Source organism: Impatiens glandulifera, chromosome 1, assembly GCF_907164915.1.
Source record: "Impatiens glandulifera chromosome 1, dImpGla2.1, whole genome shotgun sequence".
NCBI classification, from domain to species: Eukaryota; Viridiplantae; Streptophyta; class Magnoliopsida; order Ericales; family Balsaminaceae; genus Impatiens; species Impatiens glandulifera.
This window is the reverse complement of record NC_061862.1, coordinates 104060068-104087907: the sequence shown is the minus strand read 5'-3', so window position 1 is coordinate 104087907 and position 27840 is coordinate 104060068. Positions and strand designations below refer to the sequence as shown.

The following is a 27840-nucleotide window of genomic DNA, read 5'->3' as shown; positions in this document are numbered from 1 at the left end:
AGCGGCTAATTCTTCTATAACCAATGTCGTTTCTCCAATAGCCATCTTCAACAAAAGTACAAATATCCAACAACTTCTTCAATGGTGGTTAGGGTTTCTATCATATCTTCACAAATAGATTATGTTAAACATTCTCAAAACATGCTCTGATACCACTTGTTGAGAAACGATCTAATCTAAACACGCGATAAAAGAAGATATAAAGTTAAAGTGGTAAAGAATAATAAAGAACACAAGATATAACGAGGTTCGGCCAACAATGCCGAGGTTCGGCCAACAATGCCTACATCCTCGGGGAGTCGTCCATTCTATTGATATTCCATGGAATAATGGTCCAAGTAACCCTAGGTTACAATGTCTCTATTTATAGGAGTACATCAAAAGCCAAAAGACTAAACTACTACTTTTAAGCCCAATAAAGGCTTAAAGCCCAATTACAATATATAAACTCTAATTAAATATGAGCCCAAAACCCAACAGATTGACCTTAATTTGTTTGCTAGAAATGTCCGATTCTTATAATCTCGCATTGATATGCTACCATATCGTTTATATGATGGACTGATCTCCAGTTGCAATAGAATATTCACTTAAGATATATTATGATAATTTCTTTTGTAAACAGAATGTTTCTAGAAAGTGTTAACAATTACTGTACAAACCATGCATTATGCCCAGTGATGATCGTGAAGAATACTTCTTAGTCCATTCATGGTATGCCTGAGCCCTGCCTATGTACTTTCTTCAACTTCGCAATCCCTAATTATTACTGTCTGTCAATTTTTACATTTAAAGAGTATGTATGATTGAATGGATTTTATAGCTTTTAATTTTCACATTTGTTACTCCAAATCATACATACTTACTATACATAAGCTCCTAATAACCTACTTACTTTACTTTAGAATACTAGCCCTATACTAGTACTGATATATATATCCTAATCCTAGTATATACATATTAAGGTATAAGATTGTTATCGATGAAGGAAAAAAACAGTTAGATTTAGTAATTAAGTAGTGAAATAAATGGAATCAAGATTATTAATGACATTTGGAGTTGCTATATTAAATGCAGAGATCATCAAAGAAGGAGAAAGAAGCATGTCACTTAAATGGACTCCTTAAGCTAAACCCTCCACAATCAATGGTTAATGAAGAAATAGGACTACCTGATATGAAGAATAACATGTGTGCCTGCTATGAAGAATAACATGTGTTACAAATATGATGAGAACAGGGTTCTAATTATTTTAAAATTATTTTTGACTCTTTTAGGGGATATTATTTGGATATTTTAGTGATTCATCTCTTCAACAAAAAAAAAAAAATAAAAATAAATATTAACTTATTCAGTATGAAAAGAGTAGTAACAAAAAATTATATAAAAATTAAAAAAATAATAATATTAGCTTAATGATTTTTGATTACTTCTATTATTATAAACAAAAATAAAATATTAAACAAAAATACTATTAATTTTATTTTTGTTTATATTAAAGAATTTGTTTTTAAAAAAAATATTACAATAAAATATATAACAACGAAGAAAAAGAAATAAAAGAGAGAAATTAATTAATAAATAAAAATGAGAGAGAAATTGATTAATTAATTAATTAATAAATAAATAAATAAATTTAATTAATTAATAAATATATAAATTTAAAAAAATAACTTTATTTATTAAAAAAAGGCCAAGTAAACGAATTTTTGATAGTAAATACGTTTAAATAAAATTTTATTAATTTATACGTCTAATTTTTTTTGGTTATACAAATACATACGTTTTAATGAATTTTCCCTTTAAATTATATATGAACTTCCTCCTTTTTACATATAATATAAAGTTACATAATAAATTTATTATATATATATATATATATATATATATATATATATATATATATATATATATATATATATATATATATAATAAAAATGAGAATTACAAAATTTAAATAAAAGGAAGTTCGATAATAAATATAAATAACATTATATTTTATAAAAATATTATTATATTTTAAATCATTGGTAAAACATCCATTTAAAAAATCTCTAAGATAATAGTCTTAATAAACATAACCTATAACATCGTCACAAAAAATATTCCTCTTTTAAATTTGTTGAAGGGATATTTTTTATTTTTAAATATTATTATTATATATATATATTATATCATATTTATATTAAATATATTTTAAATTATATATAAATTAATATATTCATATTATTTATTTTAAAATATAGTATTTTTTAATTTAAATAATTTATTAATATTTAAAATTATATATTAACAAAATTTTATAAAAATTAATATATTAATATAATTTATTTTCAAATAATTTATTTTTAATTTAAATAATTTATTAATATTTAAAATTAAATTAATAAATATATATAACATTATATATAATATTAATTATTAAATAATATTATAAATATAAAAAAATTAATATAAAAATAAAAATATAAAGTTAAGTCAATAGGATAAGATTAAGCTGAATCAAACTAGCCTTGTTTCTCAAGAGAATATGAATTTGGTGGAATACATATTTTATTTAGAATTACACACAAAATACATAAGAGTATAAAAAAAAGTTAGAATTAATCTACATATGAAAATTGTTCTCAAATATCCTCAAATTAATCTCAAAATTCCACAAATAAATTACAATTTTTTTTCTTACTAAATCACGAATATCTTGTAAAGCCTTATTCATCAAATCCATTGGTTGATGTCATAATGACTCGTTAAAATGGACATTTTTAGTTCACATCTATTTTTTTAGTCATGACATTTCCTTGTGAGAAGGGAACATGAGAACAATATAATTTGACAATTCTTTCCATTTTTGTAAATAAATTATAAAGTAAAAATAACCGTGTTTATTTTATATTTATGTCTATTCTCAATCTGGAGTAGATATGATTTTGATAATGAAGCAATTCCAGGAATTGGAATATTTGAGAGAAGAGGTTGTACTTAAGTTTTAAATTATATTGAATTAAATAAAATAAGAATTAAGTTTGTTTTGGAGAAGTATAATTAGAATTAGAATTTCACTAGAATTGACATTAATTTTTAATTTAATTCTTATGTATGAAAAAAATTATAAAATTGTAATTCAATTTCAATTTATATATTTAAAAAAAATATTATAATAAAATTAATTTAAATATATGTTATTTATATTATTAAAATATTGGTTTCACACCTATAGCTTACTTACAAAAGTTTAGAGTTCGATTAAAAAAAAAAAAAATCGGTTCCACGCATTAACTTTTAAAATAAAATAAAAATTAATTTAAAATATTAAATTTCTAAATTAAAAAACAAAATATCAATACGATAGGTTAATTTCTTAAATTAAAATAAAATATCAATTCAAAATATTAACCTTACTAAATAAAAAAAATAAAAATATCAGTTCAACTCCTAAATTTAAAAAATAATATTATCGGTTTAATACATTATTCGTGTTGTAAATGATAAAATAATAAGATATTTTATTTAGAAAATAAGTATTGTAACATATAAAAATAGACATTGATTTGAATTTCATTACAATGATAAGCATACAATTCCAATTCCATGATTATCAAACACATCTTTATTCTAATTTTTATAAACTTAAATAATTTATATAAAAAAACCAACTTTTTCATCTAACAAAATTTTATTTTCATAATGTTTAATTAAATAATCCAAATAACCCCTTAAATAAGCTAAGAATTATGCAATGAGGTGCTAGTAGATAAAAGTGGTTGGCAAGTAACATCTTCACAGCAAGGACCAAACTTATAATTAATGATCACCAAACAGGACCATGATTACATCTCACAAACTTCTCTTTCTAAAGAAAAATAATCAAAATATTTTTCAACTCCCAAATATTGATCACGTCAAGGGAAAAAGAAACCGAAAGCTATGGACTAACTTGTTTTTCCTCAGACCCAAAAAGGATGAAAAATAAACAAGTAGATGTAAGTAGGAGTGAATTTGAATCATCTTCAAGTGGTATGCAAAGATATTCATTTTTCAACAATAGGTTTAATTCATTCTGCCCCATTGATAATGAATATAAATCATATTCTTTTACTTTCATTAATAGGCTTCTATGATCTTCAAACATGATTGGAGGAGAAAGGGTATTGATCACTAATACAAATTCAATATTTTTTTTATATCTTATAGACATGCCCACTATAACTTAACAATTTTTGCTGTTTCCTCAAAGATATATTAACGGTACTTTAAATTTAGAATAAACCAAGTTTATGTTGTTTAATTAATTTTGGTTTTGGTCATTTTTATGTTATAAACTAAAAAATAATAATGTAACATATATATAAATAATCATGCTAAAAAAACACAAATAATAGTTTAGAAGAACCTCCATAAGATATTTTAGGCCTTGTTCAGCTATGAGTTTTTCAAATAACGCAAAAAAATTAAACATCACTTCCCCATCGTTTATTAATCAAAATACTAAAATAGCATTTATTTTAAATTATTATTTTTTATTTTATTTATATATATATATATATATTAATACTTTTTAAGTTTTTTTTACTAAAAAAAAAACATATTCACATTTTCTACTCTTTAAATTATTTTAATATCTGATAACAAGGAGTTATAAATGATAAAATAGAGTTACAAAGTTATATCTTCCAAATCTTACTTTGCTTCACTAAACCAACTTTTTGGTTTGTTTAATAAATTAAATTTAATAAATGGAGACTCATTGCTTAGTATTAGTGTAAAAAATATTATTAGAGAAATGATAAAAATTATACAAATAAAACAAACAAATCACAATATAGCTCTCGTTTGATATAGTTTTTTGAGATTTGTATTTGAATTTTATTCATTTTTTTTATAATTTTTTATTTATATCATGTCACTATCATTCTAACTATCAAATAAAAAAAATATAATAAATAATTTAACAAATTAAAATAACCTACTTTTTCGACTACTTTTCCAGTAAATAATGAACAATATGCTACAAAATTCTAAAAGAAATCAATATTATTTTCTCCCTACCTATTCTTAAAATATCAATAATAATATAACATTAATAAGTCAATAACCAAATATTTCAAGAATTAACAACTAAAATAATTTATAAAAAAAAGTTAAAATCACGAGAAAAGGAAAGGAAAGGCATGCAAAGCGGTTGGAGGTGCTTGTGCAAAACATCATTTCTATGTTTCCATAAATGTAGAGTTGAAAACTCAATCTCTCCGACTTTCTTCCCTCAACCGTCCATCTGTTTTCAGTCTACGGTTGCGATGGTGGTTGATTGTTCTCTTCTCTTTCTCTCTCACGCACTTTCATACACACAGTCGACAAAGAGAATTGGATTTTGGAGAGAGGGTCCTTTCTTTGAGACTTTTAAGGTCAGAGGTCGTAATTTCGATGTGCCCATCTCCTCTGTAATCTCTCTCATAACTTTTTTTTTTTAATAAAAAAAAAATCTAGTTTGTAACGGTTAAATTTAAATAAGACGATATTTCATAATAAATTGTTCCGGTAGCTCTCATCGAATAAGTTCCAAAATAATATGAAACAAATAAAAATGATTAGTGTAAGATCAACTAAGCTAAATCAAAATAGCCCATAAATCAAAATAGCCCATACATCGATTTTTTTTAGTATTCCATATTTAGAGATGATTGGATGGATTTTAATAAGTATCTAATTTTGGGAAAGTCTATTGTATATTTTCAATTCTACCCTTTGTTGTATTTAGATTTATATGAGCAATATTGTGTTTTCTACTTACCATTACCAATTGGTTGAGTGTTGACTAAAAAATAATTCAGTGAAATGAAAGAGACAACTAGTGGGTAACCAAACTTCATCTTCTTCACTATATATGATGAACAACCATTAAATGTAATACTTACAAATTCAAACGAACTTCACTCTCTCTCCCTCGTCTCTCCTTGAGAAAGAATGAGCATATCTGTAAATGGGCAATCTCAAGTGCCACCTGGATTCCGTTTTCATCCCACAGAAGAGGAACTATTGCAATATTATCTTAGAAAGAAGGTTGGCAACGAAAAGATTGATTTAGATGTCATTTTGGATGTTGATCTCAATAGGCTCGAGCCTTGGGACATACAAGGTCCACTCACTCGACTCGACTTGACTCGACTCAATTCTTTATTATTCATCTCAATATATTCGTATTCTAATTGATTATACTTATTCTTGTTGAATTCTTGTAGAGAAATGTAGAATAGGGACAACCCCACAAAACGATTGGTATTTTTTTAGCCACAAGGATAAAAAATATCCCACGGGAACCCGAACCAACCGAGCCACCACTGCTGGATTTTGGAAAGCAACCGGTCGTGACAAGGTTATTTATACTAGCATTGCTCGGATAGGAATGAGGAAGACCTTGGTTTTCTATACAGGTCGTGCCCCTCATGGCAACAAGTCCAATTGGATCATGCATGAATATCGACTCGATGATAACCCTAATTTACATGATCAATCTTCGGGGCAACAAGAAGAAGGATGGGTTATTTGTCGAATTTTTAAGAAGAAAAATTACCATAAAACACCGGACGGTCCCAACATCACAAATTGTGCTCATCGAAGACATGTCAAATACCCACTAGATCAAGATCTCTTGAGCTCGTCGAGCGAAGAAGGTACTTTGGAAAATGGTCGCGCTAATAATAATAATGCGATATCGCTCATGATGAGTATCAACAATAACCGGATTATCCAAACTTATGATAACTCAAGGTTTATTAAGCTTCCCGGGCTTGACACTACCAACTTCGCAATGAATAATGAAGAAATGAACGTGGTTGGGAACTCATCTTCGACAATTTATCATAACAATGATTGGGCAACATTTGTAGACGGAATGGTGACTTCTCAACATAATTATGGCCAAATAAGTGGTGATTTTTTCTCTTCTAACATCAACATTAATCATCAATTTTTGCCATCTCTAGCAATGGATCCGACTATGCCTTTTCCCCTCAAGCCTACCGACGAACAAGATGAAATGTTAGACCTATGGAGCTTTCCCAACTCGTCCTCTCATGGTACACATTATGTGAAAAGTGGATAATTAATTATTTGGAAAATAGAGATATTTTAATTAAATGCTTGCAAATTCTTATCTTATCATAATTATATTTACATTAATCTACTTGTTACAATGGTTGAAGCCTATTTGTTTGGTTCAAGTTTTCATATAGATTAGTTTTTTTTCTTTGTTTAAGATAAAGGAAAATTAGAGCTCAATAATTCACTCTCATGGAATTCTCTTGAGTTTGTTTATATATGAACTTATTTGAAAATTGATATTTATCATAATCTGTAGCACATGTATAATTGGATTAGAATATTCTAATGTAAAATTGAAAATGTTTTTTTAATTATTGAATGGTTATCTAGATTATAGTAAATTTTTAACTTAATTTGGTATAAGAGGCATGATGATCTAAATTACTTTTTTCAAGGTTATGAAACCGTTCCGGTTATCAACCCGGTTTTTTTAGCGAACTTCGGTTCAACCGATCGAACCGGTTAAACTACTGATTGGACCGGATTTTAATTATTCTTAAAATATAAATATATTCATATGTAAATTATATATATATATATAATCAATTAAACATATATATTTATAAAATAATAAAATATATCCTAATTAAAATATGAAACTAAATATTTTGTCTATTAGACTACCCACAGCAGGGTGTCAAATTTTTTCATTTAACACCCTGCCACGTCAGCTTAACACCTGTTTTAACACTCACTTTTTAACATGTCATACAGCAGCGTGTTATTCAAGGTATCAAAATTACTTTTTCACTTTCTCACTTCCACATCATTTAAACATATACATAATTTCATTTTTTTTTTAACCACAAACAATATTATTCATCACTTGATAAATCAAACATACAAATATTATTTAAAACGAAGAAGAAAACAAACACTCTAAATATTGGTAATTTTTTAAATAGTGTTTGAAGATTTCAAAAGAAAGGTGATACAAACAAGGATGATAATATGGTAGAAAATTTCTGAAATTTTTTGGTGTCCAAATGACACAAACCAAATCTCTATTTATAGATCGTGAAAAATAAAAAATATTGATATAATTTTTTTTTTATTATTGATCAATTATTATTAAAATGTTTTTTTAAAATAAGAAAACTAAAATCAAAAGTAGATATTATCCTGCCACATGGCAGCCTCTCATTGGGCCAAACAAAATTTGACACCCATGTCAAATTTTGACACCCAAAATTTGACACCCACTTTTGCCCCCTGCTGCCTCTCACCCTCCTCTTTTGACACCCAAATAACACCCCAAATGCTCCCCTGCTGCGGCTGGTCTTAAGTTAATATCAAACCAAATATTGAAATATACTTTGTAATCAAAAGTCAAAATCATATAGGACGTAAAAGACTGTAAATGAGTCCGAAAGAAACAAAATGGGACCCCTGAAATGACAGATTAATAGCTACGAATACTTTTAAAAACTTCCTCCATTGATAGGGAGTTCTTTCATTTTCACATTTTTGCACTAGAGACTTTCTCTCTCTATTCTCAGAGATTATAGATCTGGTTGGGTTTTCTCTTTGCACGTAGACTTTCATTTTGCTAGTTTTCTCTTCCTATTTCTCTGCTCGCGAGGTTCAGAAGAAGTGGAACAAATCGAAAAAGAAGAAGAAAAAAGAAAGAATATCACTATGTACCTTACGAACCGGAAATTTCCAGTTTGGTTTTCCGGTAGGATCGTCCGATCGGACCGGATTTTGACCGATTCAAAAGGTTACCGTATCAAAGGTAAAAACCGGATCGTCCTTTGAACCGTTTTGCGGTCGGACCGGTTGAATCGCCGGTCGAACCGCGTATTTTAAAACCTTACTTTTTCTTTTATGATCTTTCAAATTATAATATATTACTTTTTTTTTAATTAGTGTGATTTTATAAATATCACATTTTATTATTATTGTGATTTTATAAATATAATAAGTGTATTGATTTTAAAAATTGCTTCTCATAATTAACGTGTTACCAAATCAGCTTGTCAATGGAGTAAATCAGCCCCAAGTGGATTTACATTTATACCCTCAGGACAAACCCAAGGGAGGGCTGAGGTGGGTTTAAGCCCAACCTTAATTTTTTTTTACAGGTGACTTAGTAACTTACCGGTTGTAAACGTGTTACCTCCCATTGGGTTTGTCGGTAGCAGGTCAAAAACTCACATTTGACTTGTTTTTTTAAAAGACATTTTATTAATAATGTATATTTTTTAATATTAAATATTTGTAATAAACACTAGAGTTAAAGTCTTAATTAATTTAAATTACAAGAAATTGTTTTTAAACAACTAATAATGTTCAATCTATTTTTTTTTAACTCATATCATTTAAAAAATTAATAGTTAAAATATTAAAATAACTTATTTTTTACTATATTCATTTACCATATTAATAAAACTAGCATGTATTCTGTACATTTACACGAGTAATAATATAAAAAATCGTAAAAAAATATTACGGTAAAAATGTGATAGCATTTTTAATTTTATTTTTAACTGTTTTAAGTTTATAGACGGGTAAACCCACAATCCGACCCAAGTATCCATTTACTCTCACATATATATCCAAATTAACCACAATTCTCGACCCGACAATCCGGACACTTTAAAAATTAAGCATCATTTTATATATATATATATATATATATATATATATATATATATATATATATATATATATATATATATATATATATATATATATATATATATATATATATATATTGATGAATTCCCTCTTGTTGTAGTATAGTGAAAGAAAGATGTTGATACTTGATATGGTATATATGTTATCAAAAAGATATTTTTTTACTTAAAATTGGGATATGACATTTAACATTTTTATTAAATTTTAATTAATTCATTATTTACTTATCTAATTATTAAAAATTGGATCAAATTTACGTTTATTCGCTTGTTTTATCCATAAATTTTTCGTCATTTTCTTACACACAACTCAAATATTTTTCAAGCCCACCCCAACTCAAATTTCTGGGTCTATCCCTGTATATCCTCTTGTACTTGAAATAAATGGTTTATTTTATCCCGTCCCGTTCAGTTTTGAATAATTATCGCGAGAATAGTTGAATCAAATTAGATCCACGAGAAAAGAAAACTATTTTTATGGGATTTACTACTATAGTTAAAAGATATCACATATATATCACATATGGTGTTTGGATGTAAATAAAACCATTATCAGTATATATATTACTATTGACGATTATTCAATGTTGAATAAAGTAACACCATACAAGATTGATTCTACTCCACAACAGGTAGAATTTGAGCAATCTCTTCAGAAGAATGAGACATGCAAGATGACACATCTACCAAAAGGGAAGAAGACTATTAGTTGTAAATGGATCTTTGTTAAGAAAGAAGGATTTCATGAAAAAAAATTATGTTCTCAACAAGGCAAAATTGGTAGCTAAAGACTACGCTCAGAAGGAATGAGTTGATTATAATGAGACACTTTCTCCTGTTGTTAAACACTCTTCCATTAGAATTTGGTTAGACTTGGTAGCGTAGATAAATTTGGAGCTATCTCAGCTAGATGTGAAGATCGTATTCCTACACGATCATTTGATCGAGGAAATATACATGACTCAACTAGATGGATTCAAAGTTGTTGATAAAGAAAATTGGGTTTTCAAGTTGAACAAATAATTGTACGAGTTAAAGCAATCGGTGAGACAATGGTACAAGCGACTTGACAAGTTTTTGATGGAGCACAAGTACAAAAGAAGTAGATTCAATTCATGTGTGTATTTGTGCAAACTGCAAGATGAGTCTTATATATATCTACTCATGTACGTTGATGATATGTTGATAACATCAAAGAGCCAATATAAATTTGACAAACTGAAGACTCAATTGATTAAGAGTTTGAGATGAAAAACATGGAAAAAAACAAATCTAAACATTATTTAGATTTTATAAACATCTTCCGCGTTTGATTCGGCGTTGAAGAGCGTCAATTGAAGCACTTAAGAACTATTTTTAATAATGAAGATTTGTATTGGATATTGTGCCAAAGTGGAGATTTTTTGTTTTTGACGCAATTAGAATTCCACATCGAAAGATGATGGGAGTGAGAGAAATTTCTTAATATATATAAGAGAAACTCTCTTCACAATTAGAATAGAATCCCACATCGGAAGATGATGGGAGTGGGAAGTTTCTTAGTATATAAAAGAAATTCTCCCCCTCTTTGGTCTATTTCATCCAAGACTTGTATCTCTTCTTCCTTATTAATTGATAGCCTTAGTTCTCGGAAACGTAAGCAACATTTTGGATGAACTCCATTATTAAATTCTTAGTGTGTTCTTTCTTACGTTTCTTCTTTTATTCTGTCAGTTTTTCCCAACAAGTTTGTCAAGGGATAGGAGGCATGTGAAAGTGTGGTTGATTGAGATTGTGGTTGGTTTACCGAGGGATAAAAGGCGTATGAAAGTGTGATTAAGATTGGTGGTTGGTTTTCCATGGGATAAGAGGCATGTAAGAGTGTGATGTCATTAGATGGAGATGTTCATTAGGATTAGTGGTTAGTTTGGCAAGAGATAAGAAGCATGTGAAAGTTATAAGGTCAATAGATGAGAGGTCAATTAGAATTGGTAGTTGTTTTTCTAAGGTATAAGAGGTTAGATACACAAATGTTCGTAAGGTCACGAGATCAAATATCGATTGAGATTGGTGATTAATTTGTTGAGTGAGGTCAAAGTGAGGTTACAAGATAAGAGATCAGTTGTGATTGGTGGTTAGTTTACCAAGGTGTTTGGGTCAAATTATTTTGACTAAGTGTCAAAGTATATTGATTGGAATTTTGATGATGAGTGTGTATAAAACTTAATCTATGTCGTCTAATCGTTTTTGGTGCAGGTGTATAGAAAACAGGTTATATTGGACTAAGTCTAAATGAGGTTCATTAGACTGATTGACCATTAAATGTATTGAGTTAGACGTGCAGTCTAACAGATACGTAGTTAGATGTGTAGTTTAACAGACGTAGTTAGACGTGCAGTCTAACAGATACACAGTTAGACGTGCAGTCTAACAGATACGTAGTTAGACGTGCAGTCTAACAGATACGTAGTTAGACGTGTAGTCTAACAAACGTAGTTAGATGTGTAGTCTAACAGATACGCAGTTAAAGTTTAACAGATACGTAGTTAGACGTGTAGTCTAACAGATGCGTAGTTAGACGTGTAATCTAACAGATACGTAGTTAGACGTGCAGTCTAACAAATACGTAGTTAGACGTGTAGTCTAACAGATACATAGTTAGTCGTGCAGTCTAACATATACATAGTTAGACGTGCAGTCTAACGTATGAGAGTTAGACGTGGAGTCTAACTCCTTCAGATTAGTCTGAAGGGAACTATAATTAGACGTGTCGTCTAATCCCATTAGACTAGGTGGTCTAATGGATACTGATATTAGACGTGGGCGTCTAATTTCATTAGACGAGGTCGTCTAAGTGAAATACATCTATTGCCATTCTTAAAACAGTTGCTTGAAGCTAGCACACGTCTACCCACGATCAACTATCTATACGCTACTCCTGCTCCACTTTTCAGTGAAGATCAGTACGACAGCTAGTTGCAACCAATTGATTAATGTCACGTAAGCAAATATTCTTCCCACTACTCGTTTTTGCAGGAATATCCTTGAAGAATATTTGGTGCACTACCAGATTGGTACGGCCACGTTCCTGGTACTTAGAGTTTGTTGTGTACTATGGAGGCGTTCCAATGGAAGCTCGTCACGTGTTATTATAGAAGATTCGACCGTTGGTACCTGTTCCTTATTTAAAGATACTCAAGGACAAACGGAAGAACTACCAAAAAGAGAGAAATACGCATACGAGAGATCTACTAAAGTTACAATCTGAAGAATTACTTTCTTGCTTTACTATGTGTTTATCAAGAGAGAGTTAGAATCAAAGCATTGCTTTAGTTGAGTAATATACTTCATCATATTGTAAGTTGAATAGATTCTGTTCTATTCAACAGTGAGCTAATCGTGTGACCGTATTTGATTCTAAGAAAGTTATAGTGAATCCTTCTGGTGGTTTGAAGAAGGGGTGGCGTAGGAGAGTTTTCTCTGAACATCCATAAACAAACTACTGTGTCATTTTCATTCTGTCATCTTCTCATTCTTGGTTCTTAGCTTCAAACCTGAACAAACGTTTCCGCACTTGAATCGTTCAAGAGTTTGCAAGGGTTTGTGAAGAATAGAAAGTGATTTAAATCCCTAACAGGATTTCTATCAAATCGTTTTTCCGAAGTCGTCATCAATAGTCAGACCCCCGTCTCTATCGATTACGCTGATCCTTTCAATTGGTATTAGAGCTCTGTTTCTATTCTCAAGCTTTCACTAAGAATGTCGACCATAACCTAAGATGCCAGTGCTACCGCAATCCCCACATTTTCTAGAGAAAACTATATCGTGTAGAAGAAGAGAGTTCGTGTTCATCTCTCCTCTCCATGACGACATGTGGAGTGTTATCACAGATGGTCCTATCAAGATCGATAAGGAAAAATCCGAATGGACCAGTGAAGACAAGAGGAAAACAAACCTCAACAACATGGCTCTAGATGTTCTGTATAGGTCTCTTGATAATAGCATGTTCAACTACATCATTGAGTGTGATACTGCTAAGGAGATCTGAGACAGACTCACTCAACAGTGTGAGGGAAATGAGCAAACCAAGGAGAACAAGATTACGGTTGTCACTCAATAGTTTGACTGTTTCAAAATGCGTCCTAGAGAAACGATGAACGAGTTCGACACAAGGTTCATCCAGATTGTCTCCACTCTATCTATCCTCGGTAAGACTGTTGGATCAAATTATTTCGACTAAGTGTCAAAGTAGTTTGACTATTGGAATTTTGATGATGAATGTATATAAAACTCAATATATGTCGTCTAATTGTTTTTGGTGCAGGTGTATTGAAAAAATGTTATATTAGACATAGTCGTAATGAGGTTCATTAGACTGATTTGGCATTAGATGCATTGAGTTACATGTTGTTAGACGTGCAGTCTAACACACGGAGTTAGACATGCAGTCTAACACACGGAGTTATACGTGCAGTCTAACAGACGTAGTTAGACGTGCAATCTAACAGACGGAGTTAGACGTGCAGTCTAACACACGGAGTTAGACGTGTAGTCTAACACACGTAGTTAGACGTGCAGACTAACAGACATAGTTAGACGTGCAGTCTAACAGACGGAGTTAGACGTGTCGTCTAACACACGTAGTTAGACGTGCAGTCTAATAGATGAGAGTTAGACGTGAGGTCTAACTCCTTTAGATTAGTCTAAAGGGATGTATAATTAAACGTGCGGTCTAACTAATGGAAGTTAGACGTGCAGTCTAACTCCTTCAGATTAGTCAAAAGGAATGTGGTATTAGACGTGTTGTCTAATCCCATTAGACTAGGTGATCTAATGGATGTTGCTATTAGACGGGGGCGTCTAATTTCATTAGATGAGGTCGTCTAAATTAAATACGTCTAATGCTAGCTTAAGAAGTTGCTTGAAGCTCGCACTCGTCTAACCACGACCAACTAGCTGTACGCTATTCCTGTTCCACTTTCTAATGAAGATCAGTACGACAACCAGTTACAACCAATTGATTAATGCCACATAAGCAAATATTCTTTCCACTACTTGTTTTTGCAGGAATATCCTTGAAGAATATTTGGCGCACTACCAGATTGGTATGGCCACGATCCTTGTGCTCAGAGTCTGTTGTGTACTATGGAGGCGTTCCAATGAAAGTCAGCCACATGTCATTATGAAGATTCGATCGTTGGTAACTGCTCCTTATTTAAAGAATCTCAAGGACAATGGACGAACTACGAGACAATTTGTTGAATATTGTGAATTACGAAAACTTACTGAGAAATGCTTTCTTGCTTTTACTGAGTGTTCAATCAAGAGAGAGTTAGAATCAAAGCATTGTATTAGCTGAGTGATATTCTTCATATTGTAAGTTGAACATACTCTGTTCTATTCAATAGTGAGCTAGTCGTGCAACTGTATTTGATTCGTTGAAAATTTAGTGAATCCTTCCGGTGGTTGGAAGAAGGGGTGACGTAGGAGAGTTAACTCCAAACATCCATAAACAAACTGTTGTGTCTTCTCATCCTGTCATCTTCTCATTCTTGGTTCTTAGCTTCAAACCCAAGCAAATATTTCCGCACTTGAATCGTTCAAAAGTTTGCAAGGGTTTGTACAGAATAGAAAGTGATTTAAATCCCTAACAGGATTTCTATCAAACTGTTTGTCCTAAACCATTATCAATCGCCAAACCCCCGTCTCTATTGATTACGCCGATCCTATCAGCTTTCCAAGATTATATTGATTTATCGTTGTTCGCTTAGGAGGGAATTGATTTCCTCGGCGATAGCTTTCCATCTTTCGATAAACACGTAGTATTTCTCATTTTCTCTTTGTTTGATTTTCTTCAACCTCTTTTTTGGTCGCTCGAGGTCGAGATGCATTTAGAAATGTTCTATTAACTTTGTAGCTCGTTCCTCTATGCTTTATAGATAGACTATCTTTTTAATGATACCAGCGTAGAGCAACATTATCGAGGTACTAAGGGAATAAGTGGAGAATAGTCGGTTCCCCAAGTCGCAATGGGGTCATTATAGAGGTGTACATTTTGAAAAAGACTAACGGGTCGCTTTTTCTAATCTACATGATATGGTTGGAAGTTTGACACCTAAAGGAATAACTGCTCATTCGACAGGTTTCATAGTGTATTTCAAGTCATAGTGTTCTTTAGTACTTTTTCCCTTAGCTATCTTGTTTAGTTGGGCTTGCATCTCTTCCTGTATGGCTTGAACTTGAGCCATCTAGCGTTCATATTCCGTTAGCGGTGATTGATCAGTCGCTGGAATTTGTTTTTCCTGTGATCCTAGGGGGTTAATTACCTCCTCATGTTGTTCCCGTGTGGTTAGGTCAATTTCCTCTTTAGTGTCGTCGTAGAGAGATACTTCCTTTAGAGCTTGTTGACTAGTAAGACGGGGGTTAATGGGGGTGAACATAATCTGGATAGACTAGTTAGGAAATCGTGAGAAAGAAGGTATGTTTTCGGATGTAGGTGAAATTGGCTGATTAGTTAAAGAAGTTGTGATCAACGCGAGTTGTTCCGTTACATGTTGCAAAGTTGCCTTAATTTTCCTGAATTCGGTCACATAGTTCATTTCAGGTACTAGGAGTTCTTCAGACATCTGATGGCATATAAAACGTCCGGTTTTTGGGTCTCTCTTTTTAGGGACCGTATCGGCTATCGCAGTCGTGGACTGTTGTGAAAAGAAAGAGGTAAGAATTTGTAGTTGTAATAAATTACAATGCAATGAATATGCATATAAATTGAATCATAGTGAGTGAGCATCTCCTTTGTGATTCGAAAAGAAAACATAGAGTTGTTATATAAACATACTCGTTAAGTTTATTACAAACACAACTCTATTGTTGATATTTTACAGAGAGAGTATAAAAGGGAAAACGTTAGAGGTCATAGGCTTGTGGTCCTACTATAGCATGTTCCCATGCTAGAAGATTCCTCCTCTTCATTTTTCTATACCTTCTCGTATTCCTTAAGAATGAAGGTCAGGTAGTTCTTTCACTCCTTTGGAATACCCATCTAAGAGGCGTTGTGTCATTTCTCGTGGTATCTTACATAAGCTTTGTGATCGATTGATATGTCTATAGCAATGGTATTTCTTGTATAAGGGGGCCTAATTTTAGGACCGAAGTGTTTGTAGAGGTCATGAGTGTAGTATGATGTAACCCATTCTAAGCCCATAAGCATTATCATGGGTTCATCATTCATCATGTATGTCATTTTCTTGATGGGATACAATAGGAACAAATCTCTGACTTCATCGTCATTCTCTACAAGCGGTTCAGGCGAAGCTTTCCTCATTTTTAGGTATTGAATAGAAGGGGATAAGATGTCTCTAGGACATATTGGCGGTAGACGTCCTAGCTTGTCAAGTAGCCAGATATAGAGAATTTTAGGTGAACCACTTTTACTCACAGTAGAGGTTAAGAACGAGTCGTTCAAACCCATTAGAATTTCAGCCAGGATGATGCATGAGGGGTCTTTCTCTCTACAAATAGTTTCAGATGTAGAATATTTTGATGTCCATCATCAGGATAGCCCATAATTCTTCTATAGTTTGGCACATGGGCCTTTCTCACATATAGTAAACATTTTCTGTATGGCTCAACCTCCTTTACATTTGCATCATGAATGTGAGATTTATTTTAAAGTTTGTGAACCTCATGATGGGGGTTAGTCCATCAATCCCATGGTTCCACTCGTTTTTGTGGAAACTTTTAATCAATGGGATTATCTCGACATTTGTCAGCATTGACATTGTCTGAGATTGGAAATTCAAAACATTTACAAAAATACATTTGTTTTGAAAAGAAGGAACGTGTTTGAGATGTTCACTTAGACTATTCATGCATACACATAATATAGTAATCACATAAGGGTTGTATTGATTAGGTTTTGGTTGTCTATGTATGACAAACAACCGATTTGGTGATAGTATTCAGGTTTTTTGTTCTAAGAGTAATCACAAGAGAGTACCATTCTTAGATAGTGGAGAGGGTAAAAACCGTCGCCATAAACCTAGGAATATCAACTCAATTGGGAATTTCTCCAACCTCCACAATGCCTACATCCTATCGGACATATCATCGTCAAAGGGTGGGGTCAATCCCGTGCATTCTAGTTTTTTTCTCGCAACATCACTCGTTTAGTAACAAGTTGTCATTCCTCATTAACAATATTTACACATATGTATAGAAGTACTGATCACGTTCCTCTACTTCTTAGCAAATAAGAAGAGGGTGATGTACCATTTACATGTAAAGGCTTTTAAATAGGGTAAAACATATGTGTGTCTTAGGTGTTGCATCTTTCAAGACAAGCTTATTATATTGAAAACGTGATACAAACGTTTCAAAAGCTAATTTTATGTTATCGAGTTAAATATTTATCCCCAACAGAATCACCAGAAAGTTGTATTCCCCGTAAAAACTCTTTTGTAGGCTTCTGTAGAAAGTTTGAGGTTCGAAAAAATTCTACCTCGGTTTACGTGTCATGAATCTTCTTTTAAATAAAGAATTATTTTTAAAAGATTTTAAAATGATCCCTAACAACTTTTGAAGTTAATTAAATATAATTATTTTGGGGTTCAATTTTAAATAATCCGGAGATTTGTGGTAATCAAATTTAAATTTAATTTTTTATAAATTCGCTGTTTAAATTAATTAAACATAAATAATTTTAAAAATTAATTATTTTTTAAAATAGAGTCTCCAATTGATTTTTAAAATCAATAATAGTAGCATACGTATACAAACGTATTATTAGAGTTTCTTTTAGTTCGTAGTTTAGTGATACTCAGAAAAAGGATTTTTGCTTCATCCTCCGTACCCGTTTTAAAAATAGTTTATACTTATAAATTTGAATTTTAAAAATCGGTTGTATGACATTTTATTTTACCGATTATTCTTTCGTTCCTAAGAATGGAATGCATAAGATTTGTGCGTTATTTAAAATAATATAACTACATGTTGCTGATGACGTTGACTTAGGGAGGAAATACTTAAATAACATCAGTTTTAAAGGTATTATGGTTTAAACATAAATCTGAAACAAGTATTTATCAAAATATTCTTTTGTGGAAACATCCCAAAAATATTTTAAAAGAATTTTCTAATTTTTTGGGACTTTTAAAAAATATTTTGAGGTTCTAAAATTACAAAAATAATTTTGGATTTTGAAAATGCGAAACAAACAAGGTCCTAGTCCTTGGGTTCGTTTTCATTGGTCGGGGTTTAGGACCCTCGGTTAAACTCATCGGTTCAGGCTAAGAAGCCTCAGTCGAGGTGCTAATGACTCTCGGTCCTTAACTGATATTATTGGTTGGGGTATAAAACCACTGGTCCTAGGTTAGCCCTAGGCTAACTTTATCGATCCTAGGTTTAAGAATTCTCGGCCAGGGTCGAAATTCCTCGGTCATAGGTTCAACCTCTCAGTCCTAGGTGGAAGCCATCGATCCTAAGTTCGAGGGTTCTTGGTCCTAAGTCGGATGTAAAAATCCTCGGTCATACCTCTCGGTTCTAACTGAAGAATGTCGGTCGGACCTCTCAGTCCTATCAAAATTCTCGGTCGAACCTCTTAGTCTAGGGTTAAGATTTTTTAGTTGGACCTCTCGGTCCTCGGTCGGACTTATCACTTCCTAAGAACACCAAAATTGTAGGTTATTTAATTTTGATCGAGTCTTTGATTCTTCAATCCAAGGGCCTAGGTAGCTTCACAAAGCTCCTAGGAACATTTAGAACATCACCCCAATGCATCAATCGACCTGGGTGATGATCAATTTGTTTAAAACAGTTTGTAGCCAAAAATCAAGGTTTTGGTTTTAAAGTTGTTTTGAGGTGAAAGGAACTAGCCAATAGCTTCCTTATACCTCATATACTTAATTGGTACCAAAACAAGAATACTGAATGTTCGTTTGGACCAAAAAACTCAAAATTTTAAATTATTTTAAAAATTCTGATTTTGATCAAATATGATCGGAATGGATCAAACATGATCCAAATAGTTGTCTAACATTAGTAGAATCATATTATGAAGCATTTTGGGTTATGATCATCAAGGATTAACCCAAGAATAGCAAACAATTATTTTTGAAAATCAAAATTGGGGTTTTCTTTATAAGACTAATTGATTGGTTCTAGCTTTCACGAAAAGCTCATAAATGATCATAAGATCGATTTCCAATGATCAAATTCAAGAACCAAACAACATACAAGCTTATAAAAACTTAAATATAAAAATTTCAATTTCAAACTAGAAATATGAATTAAATGATGATTGGAAGCTTACCAAGGATTGGAGAACACTCTTTAGACCTTAGAGAAGCTTTTGGAATGCCTAGATCCAAGCTTTAGAGTTGTAAACAGAAAATTCGAAAAATCTGAAGTTTTGAGCTTCAATGGCGAATTTTCAATTTCTTTTGATTCAAGACTTGAGATGTTATCTTTTACCGTCGAAATGATTGAGGGAGGCTATTTATAGCTGTCAAAGGTCGGTTGATCCATCCAAGTGGATTGAATCAGCAAAAAGCCATTAATAGTGTTTTAGATGTTCTTGGATAAACTTGATGATATAGGCACTAATTATGCCTATATATAGGGGAAATGATCACTGTGGTAGGGTGATCATTTCGCCTTTTGAATGGAGTCAATCCATCCAAACGATAAAATTCCATCTATGAAAATCAAAGATAGTTGCGGATGGTTATCCATTCGGCGTAATATTGAAGAAGAAGGTGGCGATTAAAACAACATCGTTTTGGACGCATTGGCGTTTCGTCAGCGATCTGTCAGACGTCGTTGCATTTTGGTGCTCTGTTAGTGATTCACCTAATGGGACATTAGCTGATTGGGTAAGGTGTGGGCGCGCGTTCCCTTCGTTGCAGTGGGCTACGTGGGCGCGTTTAGAGCGATGAATGAAAATCCAGCGTTGATCCAACAAGCGCATTCGCGATTGTAGCCTTATTTCCTGATTTTGGCTACACATGATTGCGATTTTATTTTATTTATTTTATTAAAATCTTAAAAATTTGTTTGAAATTGATTTTTCTTTCACCTATTTGGCTTTAATTTTGATCTTTTTGAATACACAAAATGTTAAAATGAAAATGAAAAATATTTTGCCAATTTATATATATTTTTGAGTTAAATAAATAATTTTGGGGGGATGAAATGGGTACCTCATTTTTTTACTAAATTATTTATTTTAATCTCTTGTATTTTTCTAAAAACATTTTAAGATAAAATGAGTAAAACATTTATCCCAAATAATTTTATTTTTTATTTTGGCCATTTTCCTTAATTAATTAGGTTTTAATTATCAAAATAATTAATCTAATTAATTATTTAATATGGTTTTTAGTCATGGGATTAATTAGTTTAATTTTATTTATTCAAAAATAAATTAAAATAATTATTTTAATTTTATAAATTAGGTGGGTAAATCTTTTACAGCAGTATAAATTTATATAAACTTGAATCAATTAAAATTTTCTTAGGATCAAGATTTATTTTCTTGAAAAAGTCTAACACAACAAAAATTATAACATGTCATTTAAATATTATGACATTCAATTAATGTATTAAGTGGACTTATTTCATGTAATGCCTGTAAACATCATTGTTTCATTAAATGATGAATATTATTTATAAAAAGAAAGAGTAGTCAATACTATTTTTAAAAATCTATTGAATGAATGGTTTATTTTCCATTAAAATAGCAAATTTATTTTCGGAAATAAAATTAAGAACCGTCAAAATTTAGGCATGGTTTAATTTGGATTATTTAAGATTTAAATTATCCAAATTTAAAAAATATATTTTCACTCACTCTGTTTCATTACATCACTCATTTTATTAAACAAAATACTAAAATCCATTTTATTTTAAATTATTATTATTTTATTTAATCATTACATAATATTACCTTTTAAATTTTTTAATTAAAAATAATATTTTATATCTTTTCAAAATCATCCCATCATTATTTTCGAAATAACCCGAGTTATAGCCCCAACTTAAAACCTAGGCCGAATACCAAGTCTTGACCAAATTAATAGGTGAAATGATTGGAACAAAGGTTAAAGTTAAAACTGCACCATGAATTGAAAGACCAGGGATTATTTTGGAATTATAAGGATTTTGGGGGACCAAATTGATGGATCCTTAATTGCGCAATTGCTCCACCATCATCTTTTTTGGTTATTCTACATGTGACTCATTTATATGTTATCGGGTCAATCTTTCTTTGTTGGAAAATGTAAACTAATAAACCCACAGCTTTATGCCCAAAGTACAGGATTTATCCTTTCTTTGTATAAAAAATATCAATCAAATGAGTTCCTGTCACATCACAAACTTCAATATTCCTTTGAAATGTGAATTAACATTAAACTACTTTTAACCTTTATACTTTTTACTTTAAATGTATTAGTCGGATGTATGATGAGATTCGAGTTTAGATAAATAAATCTAGATAGTTAGAACGTGTTTGGTTTGTTTGAACCAATTGTCCTTATTATTATTATTTTATGGTATAGTCAGAACGTGTTTGTTTGAGCCAATAGTCTTTATTATGATTATTTTATGGTATAGGTTTAGAAAAATCATTTTAATAACAATTGCGAAATAATTGTAAATTCTCTCTTTGTATGCTACAATAAAATAATAAAAAAAACGAATGTGAATAGTAAATAATTAAATCAAACACTCAAATACACACAATTTTAGCGTGAAAAATATTTAATAAAAATAAAAAACTACAGAACCCATAAGTTTATTAAAATATATTAATTATATTAAAGTGAGTTATACCAAAATAATCTAAAAGTTCACTAATATAAAGGTTTCACTGTTAATGATAGATTACAGTAACAAGAACAATAACAAAAAATTGTCTTACTGAAGTGGAATACTTACACGAGTATCTAAGAGAAGTCCAAACAAAATCTAGATGGGTTATATTATAGAGAACATTGCAAGGATTCACCACCTATAATTCGAGTCAAAACTGATACTCATCGACTACTCGATCGTCTCGTATAATCTCTGAATATCTAACTTTAACTTTTCTTTATGTTTTCACTCTCGTGCTCTTTTTTTCTATCTTCATGTTTTTGACTAGAAATCTTTGGTGATTATTATATAGTATAGAATAATATTATATACTGCAATGGATTGGAACCCTAACACTCATTTACTAGTCTGGACTCAACAATATATCATTTAACTTGAGAGGAATTGTATGATATTTACGTTCGATTAATACGTTTACTCATATAAAATTGATCGATGCGGGAATCTCATTGACCTTCTTGAATAGTTTTGAACTTATTAATGGTCTTTTTTTACTAGTCAGTAAGCATTTTATTCCTCTATTTTTTTTTGGTTATCCCTCATTTTGTTTCGGATCAGTTTGGCTATATTTTCGGTCGTTTGTATTGTATTTTTTTTTTTACTTAAAAGACTCTCAATTTGTATTATATTGAATGAATTTTAAGAAAATAAATAAATTATGATAGAATATTTACAGATATATAGATTTGAATTTTTCGTCTTTAAATTATAAAAAAATTTATTGAAATTTTTATTAGGTTAGTATTTGTAACTAATATTTTAAAATTAGTTTATAAACATGTCCAATATAAATTATTATATTTATAAGGGTAAAAAGTATATATATATTTTGAAATTATTATTTTTACATTTATTTTTATTTGAAATAGTTAAAAAAATTTAGGGAGTATAGAATTAACCAAGTCTAAGTATGAAAGATTTTTATTATATTTTTATTATATGGTCGAAATTTTAAATCTCTTTGTAACTAATTTAAAAGTATTGATCACGATATGTTTCAATTAGATTGTGTTTCTGAGAGCTTATTTTGATTAATAAATTTGTTTCGTCTTCAAATCAGATTATATTCATTTTCACTCTCAATTCATTCTCTCTAAAGGGATAGTCGTCATTTGGGTATAAGTTATGTATAACTGGCCGATTCAAGTATATTACGAGTTTTATAATACAATATTATATTTTATATTTCGTAATCTTTATCATATTATTTATGTTTTAACTATATGATTATCAAATATCTTTTTCTACTTTAACTTCAACATCTTTATCTATGTAGGGGCTCGGGTAAGTTGAAGTCTGCCCCAAAAAAATTTTATTTTTCTTTTACGGGAGAAATGTAACACCACCTCCTAATTTTTTTTTAAAAATTCAATATTTGTTTATCTAATTATTAAAAAAATAGTGAAATTTACTTTTAATCACTCGTTTTATCCAAAATTTTCTCGTTATTTTTTTAACTACACTCCAAATTTTTTTCAAGCCCAACCCAACTCTAAATCATGAGGATACAATATAAATATATAATATCTAAATATAGGGAGACGAATGAGTAACAACATCGTTAGCGCCTTAGTCTGCAATATCGTTGTCTTAAAATTGAACCTAACATATGTGTCATCGTTTGAGAATTGGGTTAAAGAAGTGATCTCATTATCTCATGCATCCTATGGCGTGAGATATACGGTCAGATGTAGGGTATGAATAGTTTTACAACATAACAAAACCAAATTTAATATTTATTTTAAAAAACCGACTGAATCCGATTTAGATCACCCTGGTTTGATTGAATGATTAATGGTGGAATAAGTTATATGAACAATTTTGATAAATAAATTGAAAAAAAATTAAATGAATAAGGTGGACCACCGAATAAACAGAAATAAGGGTGAATGAAACTAATAACATTAATTGAATAGTACAGTCACTCTCCATTGTTGTTGCCTATGGCTCACGTTCTTCTTCCTATTGAATTTACTCTTTTATCTTTTTGGAGCAAATATTATAATGTTTTCTTTCCCCTGTAAATGCAACGCCATAACCAAATCCACTTCTTTTTCTTATTATGGGGAAGAAGAACCTCTCTGTTTCTCCATGGTTAACTGCTGTCAAAAGAGCTTTTCGTTCTCCATCTAAAGATAATAGTGCCACAAAACAAGAAGATCTTATTGGAGAAGAAAAGGTTAGTTAATTAGTTAATCTCATCTTCTTCTTCTTCATCTTCTTCTGATTTTCGTCTGCACATTTCTTCACTTTCATGGCAGAAAAGAGAGAAGAAGACAAGATGGTTGTTCCGGAAGCCAACCAAAGCAGACAAAAGAGAACCAATTGTTCGGCCGTCGAGAGAAGATTGCGCCGCCATCTCAATCCAGACTGCATTTCGAGGATTTCTGGTAATACTCTCTCTCGGTAACATTTGATCTCTTAAAAATCACTAGTAAATAATGTTTCAAATTAGAGATAAGGAATAGATATAGATCTAATAAAATTTATAACTGGTTTAAAACTGATTTTAAATTATGGATATAGAAATTATTGAGGAATAAAGAAGTTTTTAGCTCATTTATTTTGGGAGGATTTAACTTTAGATAATGTTTGTTAACTTTTTTAAAAAAATATGATAATATTTTATGATTGATTTGATGGTTTATTTTTGTGTAATTTATAAATGTTTATTTTATATCAAATCTTATAATAAGTTTCTAGAGCATTATTTGAATCAATTATTCTTTTTGGATATAAGTCCAATTATAAATATCAATTTTAGTATAACTGGTTATAATTATTATTGTAAGGCAAGAAGAGCATTGAAGGCATTAAGAGGATTAGTCAAGTTACAAGCTCTAGTTAGAGGTCACAACGTTAGAAAACAAGCTCAAACAACACTTCATTGTATGCAAGCCCTTGTTCGAGTACAATCTCAAATACTCAATCAACGCGCAGCCACACTTGAAGACACCCGTCGTCGAAGCATTGAAGTATGTTTTTTTTAATCTTTTTTCGTATTTTGTTTGCAATCAAATAGTCTCATTTTTTTTACTCTTAAAGATGCAAAGAAGTTTAAGAGGAAGACACAAATCTTTTGGAAATGAAGTCGAATCAAATACGCATTTTACACCGCCTTCTAAAGTGCATTCAACCATTAGTCCTCGATACTCTAGAGAAGAAATGTGGCCATATTTCAACAAAAATGGTGTGACACCTCCAAATCAACCGTTGCCTAACTACATGGCGGTTACTGAGTCAGCCAAGGCTAAGGTGAAGGCTCGAGCACAAAGACTAGATATCGGGTCAACCGTTAGGAAGCGATTGATGTATAAAGGTAGTGGTTATGGAACTAGTTGTAGCTCGGTGAGTACTCCAAGCTTCAAAAGTGTGAATGGACTAATGTTTAGACAAGGAGTCAAGGTGGAACAACTATCCAATTACTCTTCATGTTGTACCGATCAAAGTTTTGTTGTTTCTCCTTCCCCACCGCCAAAGTCTAAATTTCATCAAAAAGTAAATGGCATGTAAAGGTTAATTTTAAGATTGAGGACTAGCTTAGTCTATCTAGTTCTTAAGTTGTTCAGATCAGTTTGTTTGCATTTCAAATGATATGTTCAAGACATCACTTCTATTACCACATTTTAGTTCAAATTATTTCAATGAGAATCAATCTTATTACCAGGGGTGAGTTAATAATTAGAGATACTGCAAACTGAAATTAGGTAGGGAATATTGTACCAAGAAAACAAAATATAGGGTTTAAGACAAAGAGCAAGAGAAATAAAGGAGAAATAATTAACAACAAAGTGAAGACTCAGGGTGCAAATGAGTCAAGTCGAGTTTAAGTCAGCTTGAGCTCGAAGTCGACTCGACTCGACTTAGTATTTATTAGCTTAGCTCGAACTCGAACGAGTTTATAAATTTGAGCTCGAGCTCGACTCGACTATTTACTTACAAGCTCGGCTCGAAAACTTGAACTAAAATTAAAATTTTAAGCTCAAACTCGAGCTCAAGCTAGTATTCGAGCTTAAATAAGCTTAATAACAACAATTATCAAAGAGAATACTTCACTCCCGGCACAAAATAGATGGTTGAGTAATTTAAGTTGACTGATTCTCGAAAGAAAAAATATGAAGAAATGAATCAATACAAGAAGGAAGAGTGTTTGTAAATAAGTGAAAGAAATTGTGAAGAATGAAGAGTGTTTGTGAATAAGTGAGATGATGATAGAGACCCATTTTCTAAGTCCCGCATTTTTAGTCGCCCCGATCCATGCCTCCCAATAGCCACTAACGGTTTTCGACATAACCCATTGTATTCCAGTCAAATTTCATAAAAACACTCCATATACTTGCAACAACGTGGTGATCTAAAAGTAGATGAGATGTTGTCTCAACCTCTTTGTAACACATACGACAATGACTCACAATAATCATGTTTTTTTCATACATCTATCGTTAGTGAGAATTATGCCGTGAACAACACTTCAACCAAAAACGGAGATCTTGGTAGGCATTTTAGACTCCCATAAATTTTTTCAACAAAGATTAATCGGTAATTTTATTGAACAAAGTATAACAATGTCCCACATAAAAGTTATTTAGATCACGCCACTGCATAAAATCTCGAGAAGACGAGTTTAAACCCTTATTTCTAACTATGATCAAAAGTCTATCATTGGACATGCTTTCCTCACTATTCAATCTACTTCTATATCTGATATGGTTAGTAAAACTACTAGACCGAATGTCAAACATATCTTTGACCGATGAATCTCTACAAATAAAAATAGAAGCAAGCTCGAGGAAAACCTTTGTCAAACACTTACCACCACACCAAGTGTCGTCCTAGAAACTAATCGAACTTCCATCACCCATAATAAAAATTGAATGCTCTCGATAAACCTTCCACATGGCATAAATACCACCACAAATGTTACATTCCATGGGTTTGTAAGAATTTTTGGTGAACCAACCTGACTTATCCTAACCATATTTACATTTAATCAATTTATCCCAAATACTATCTTGCTCATATGCAAATCTACGGCACCATTTAGATAATAAGGCTTTATTAAAAAAAGACAAAATCGTGGATTCCCAGTTCCCCATACTCTTTTAATAATTTAACCTTATCCCAACTCACTAAATGAGAAAAAGAGGAATCACACGATCCCCATAAAAATTTACACATAATTTTCTCCATTTTTATGACCATAGACTATGAAAGGACAAATAGAAACATCATATAAGTTGGCATTAAA

The 27840-nt window shown here is 30.9% G+C and overlaps 2 protein-coding genes across 2 annotated transcripts; both read left to right on the top strand.

Annotated features, from left to right (window-relative positions):
* Window positions 1–5952: 5952 nt before the first annotated feature.
* On the top strand, window positions 5953–7102 carry LOC124939132 (NAC domain-containing protein 43-like). Its single transcript, XM_047479644.1, has 2 exons — window positions 5953–6136; window positions 6240–7102. The coding sequence occupies exons 1-2, from the start codon at window positions 5965–5967 to the stop codon at window positions 7100–7102; spliced, it is 1035 nt and encodes a 344-aa protein (XP_047335600.1). The 5' UTR covers window positions 5953–5964.
* Window positions 7103–24589: 17487 nt separating this feature from the next.
* Window positions 24590–26211, top strand: LOC124922697 (protein IQ-DOMAIN 18-like). The gene is made up of 4 exons (XM_047463413.1): window positions 24590–24771; window positions 24854–24982; window positions 25385–25567; window positions 25638–26211. The coding sequence occupies exons 1-4, from the start codon at window positions 24655–24657 to the stop codon at window positions 26103–26105; spliced, it is 897 nt and encodes a 298-aa protein (XP_047319369.1). The 5' UTR covers window positions 24590–24654; the 3' UTR covers window positions 26106–26211.
* Window positions 26212–27840: the final 1629 nt, after the last annotated feature.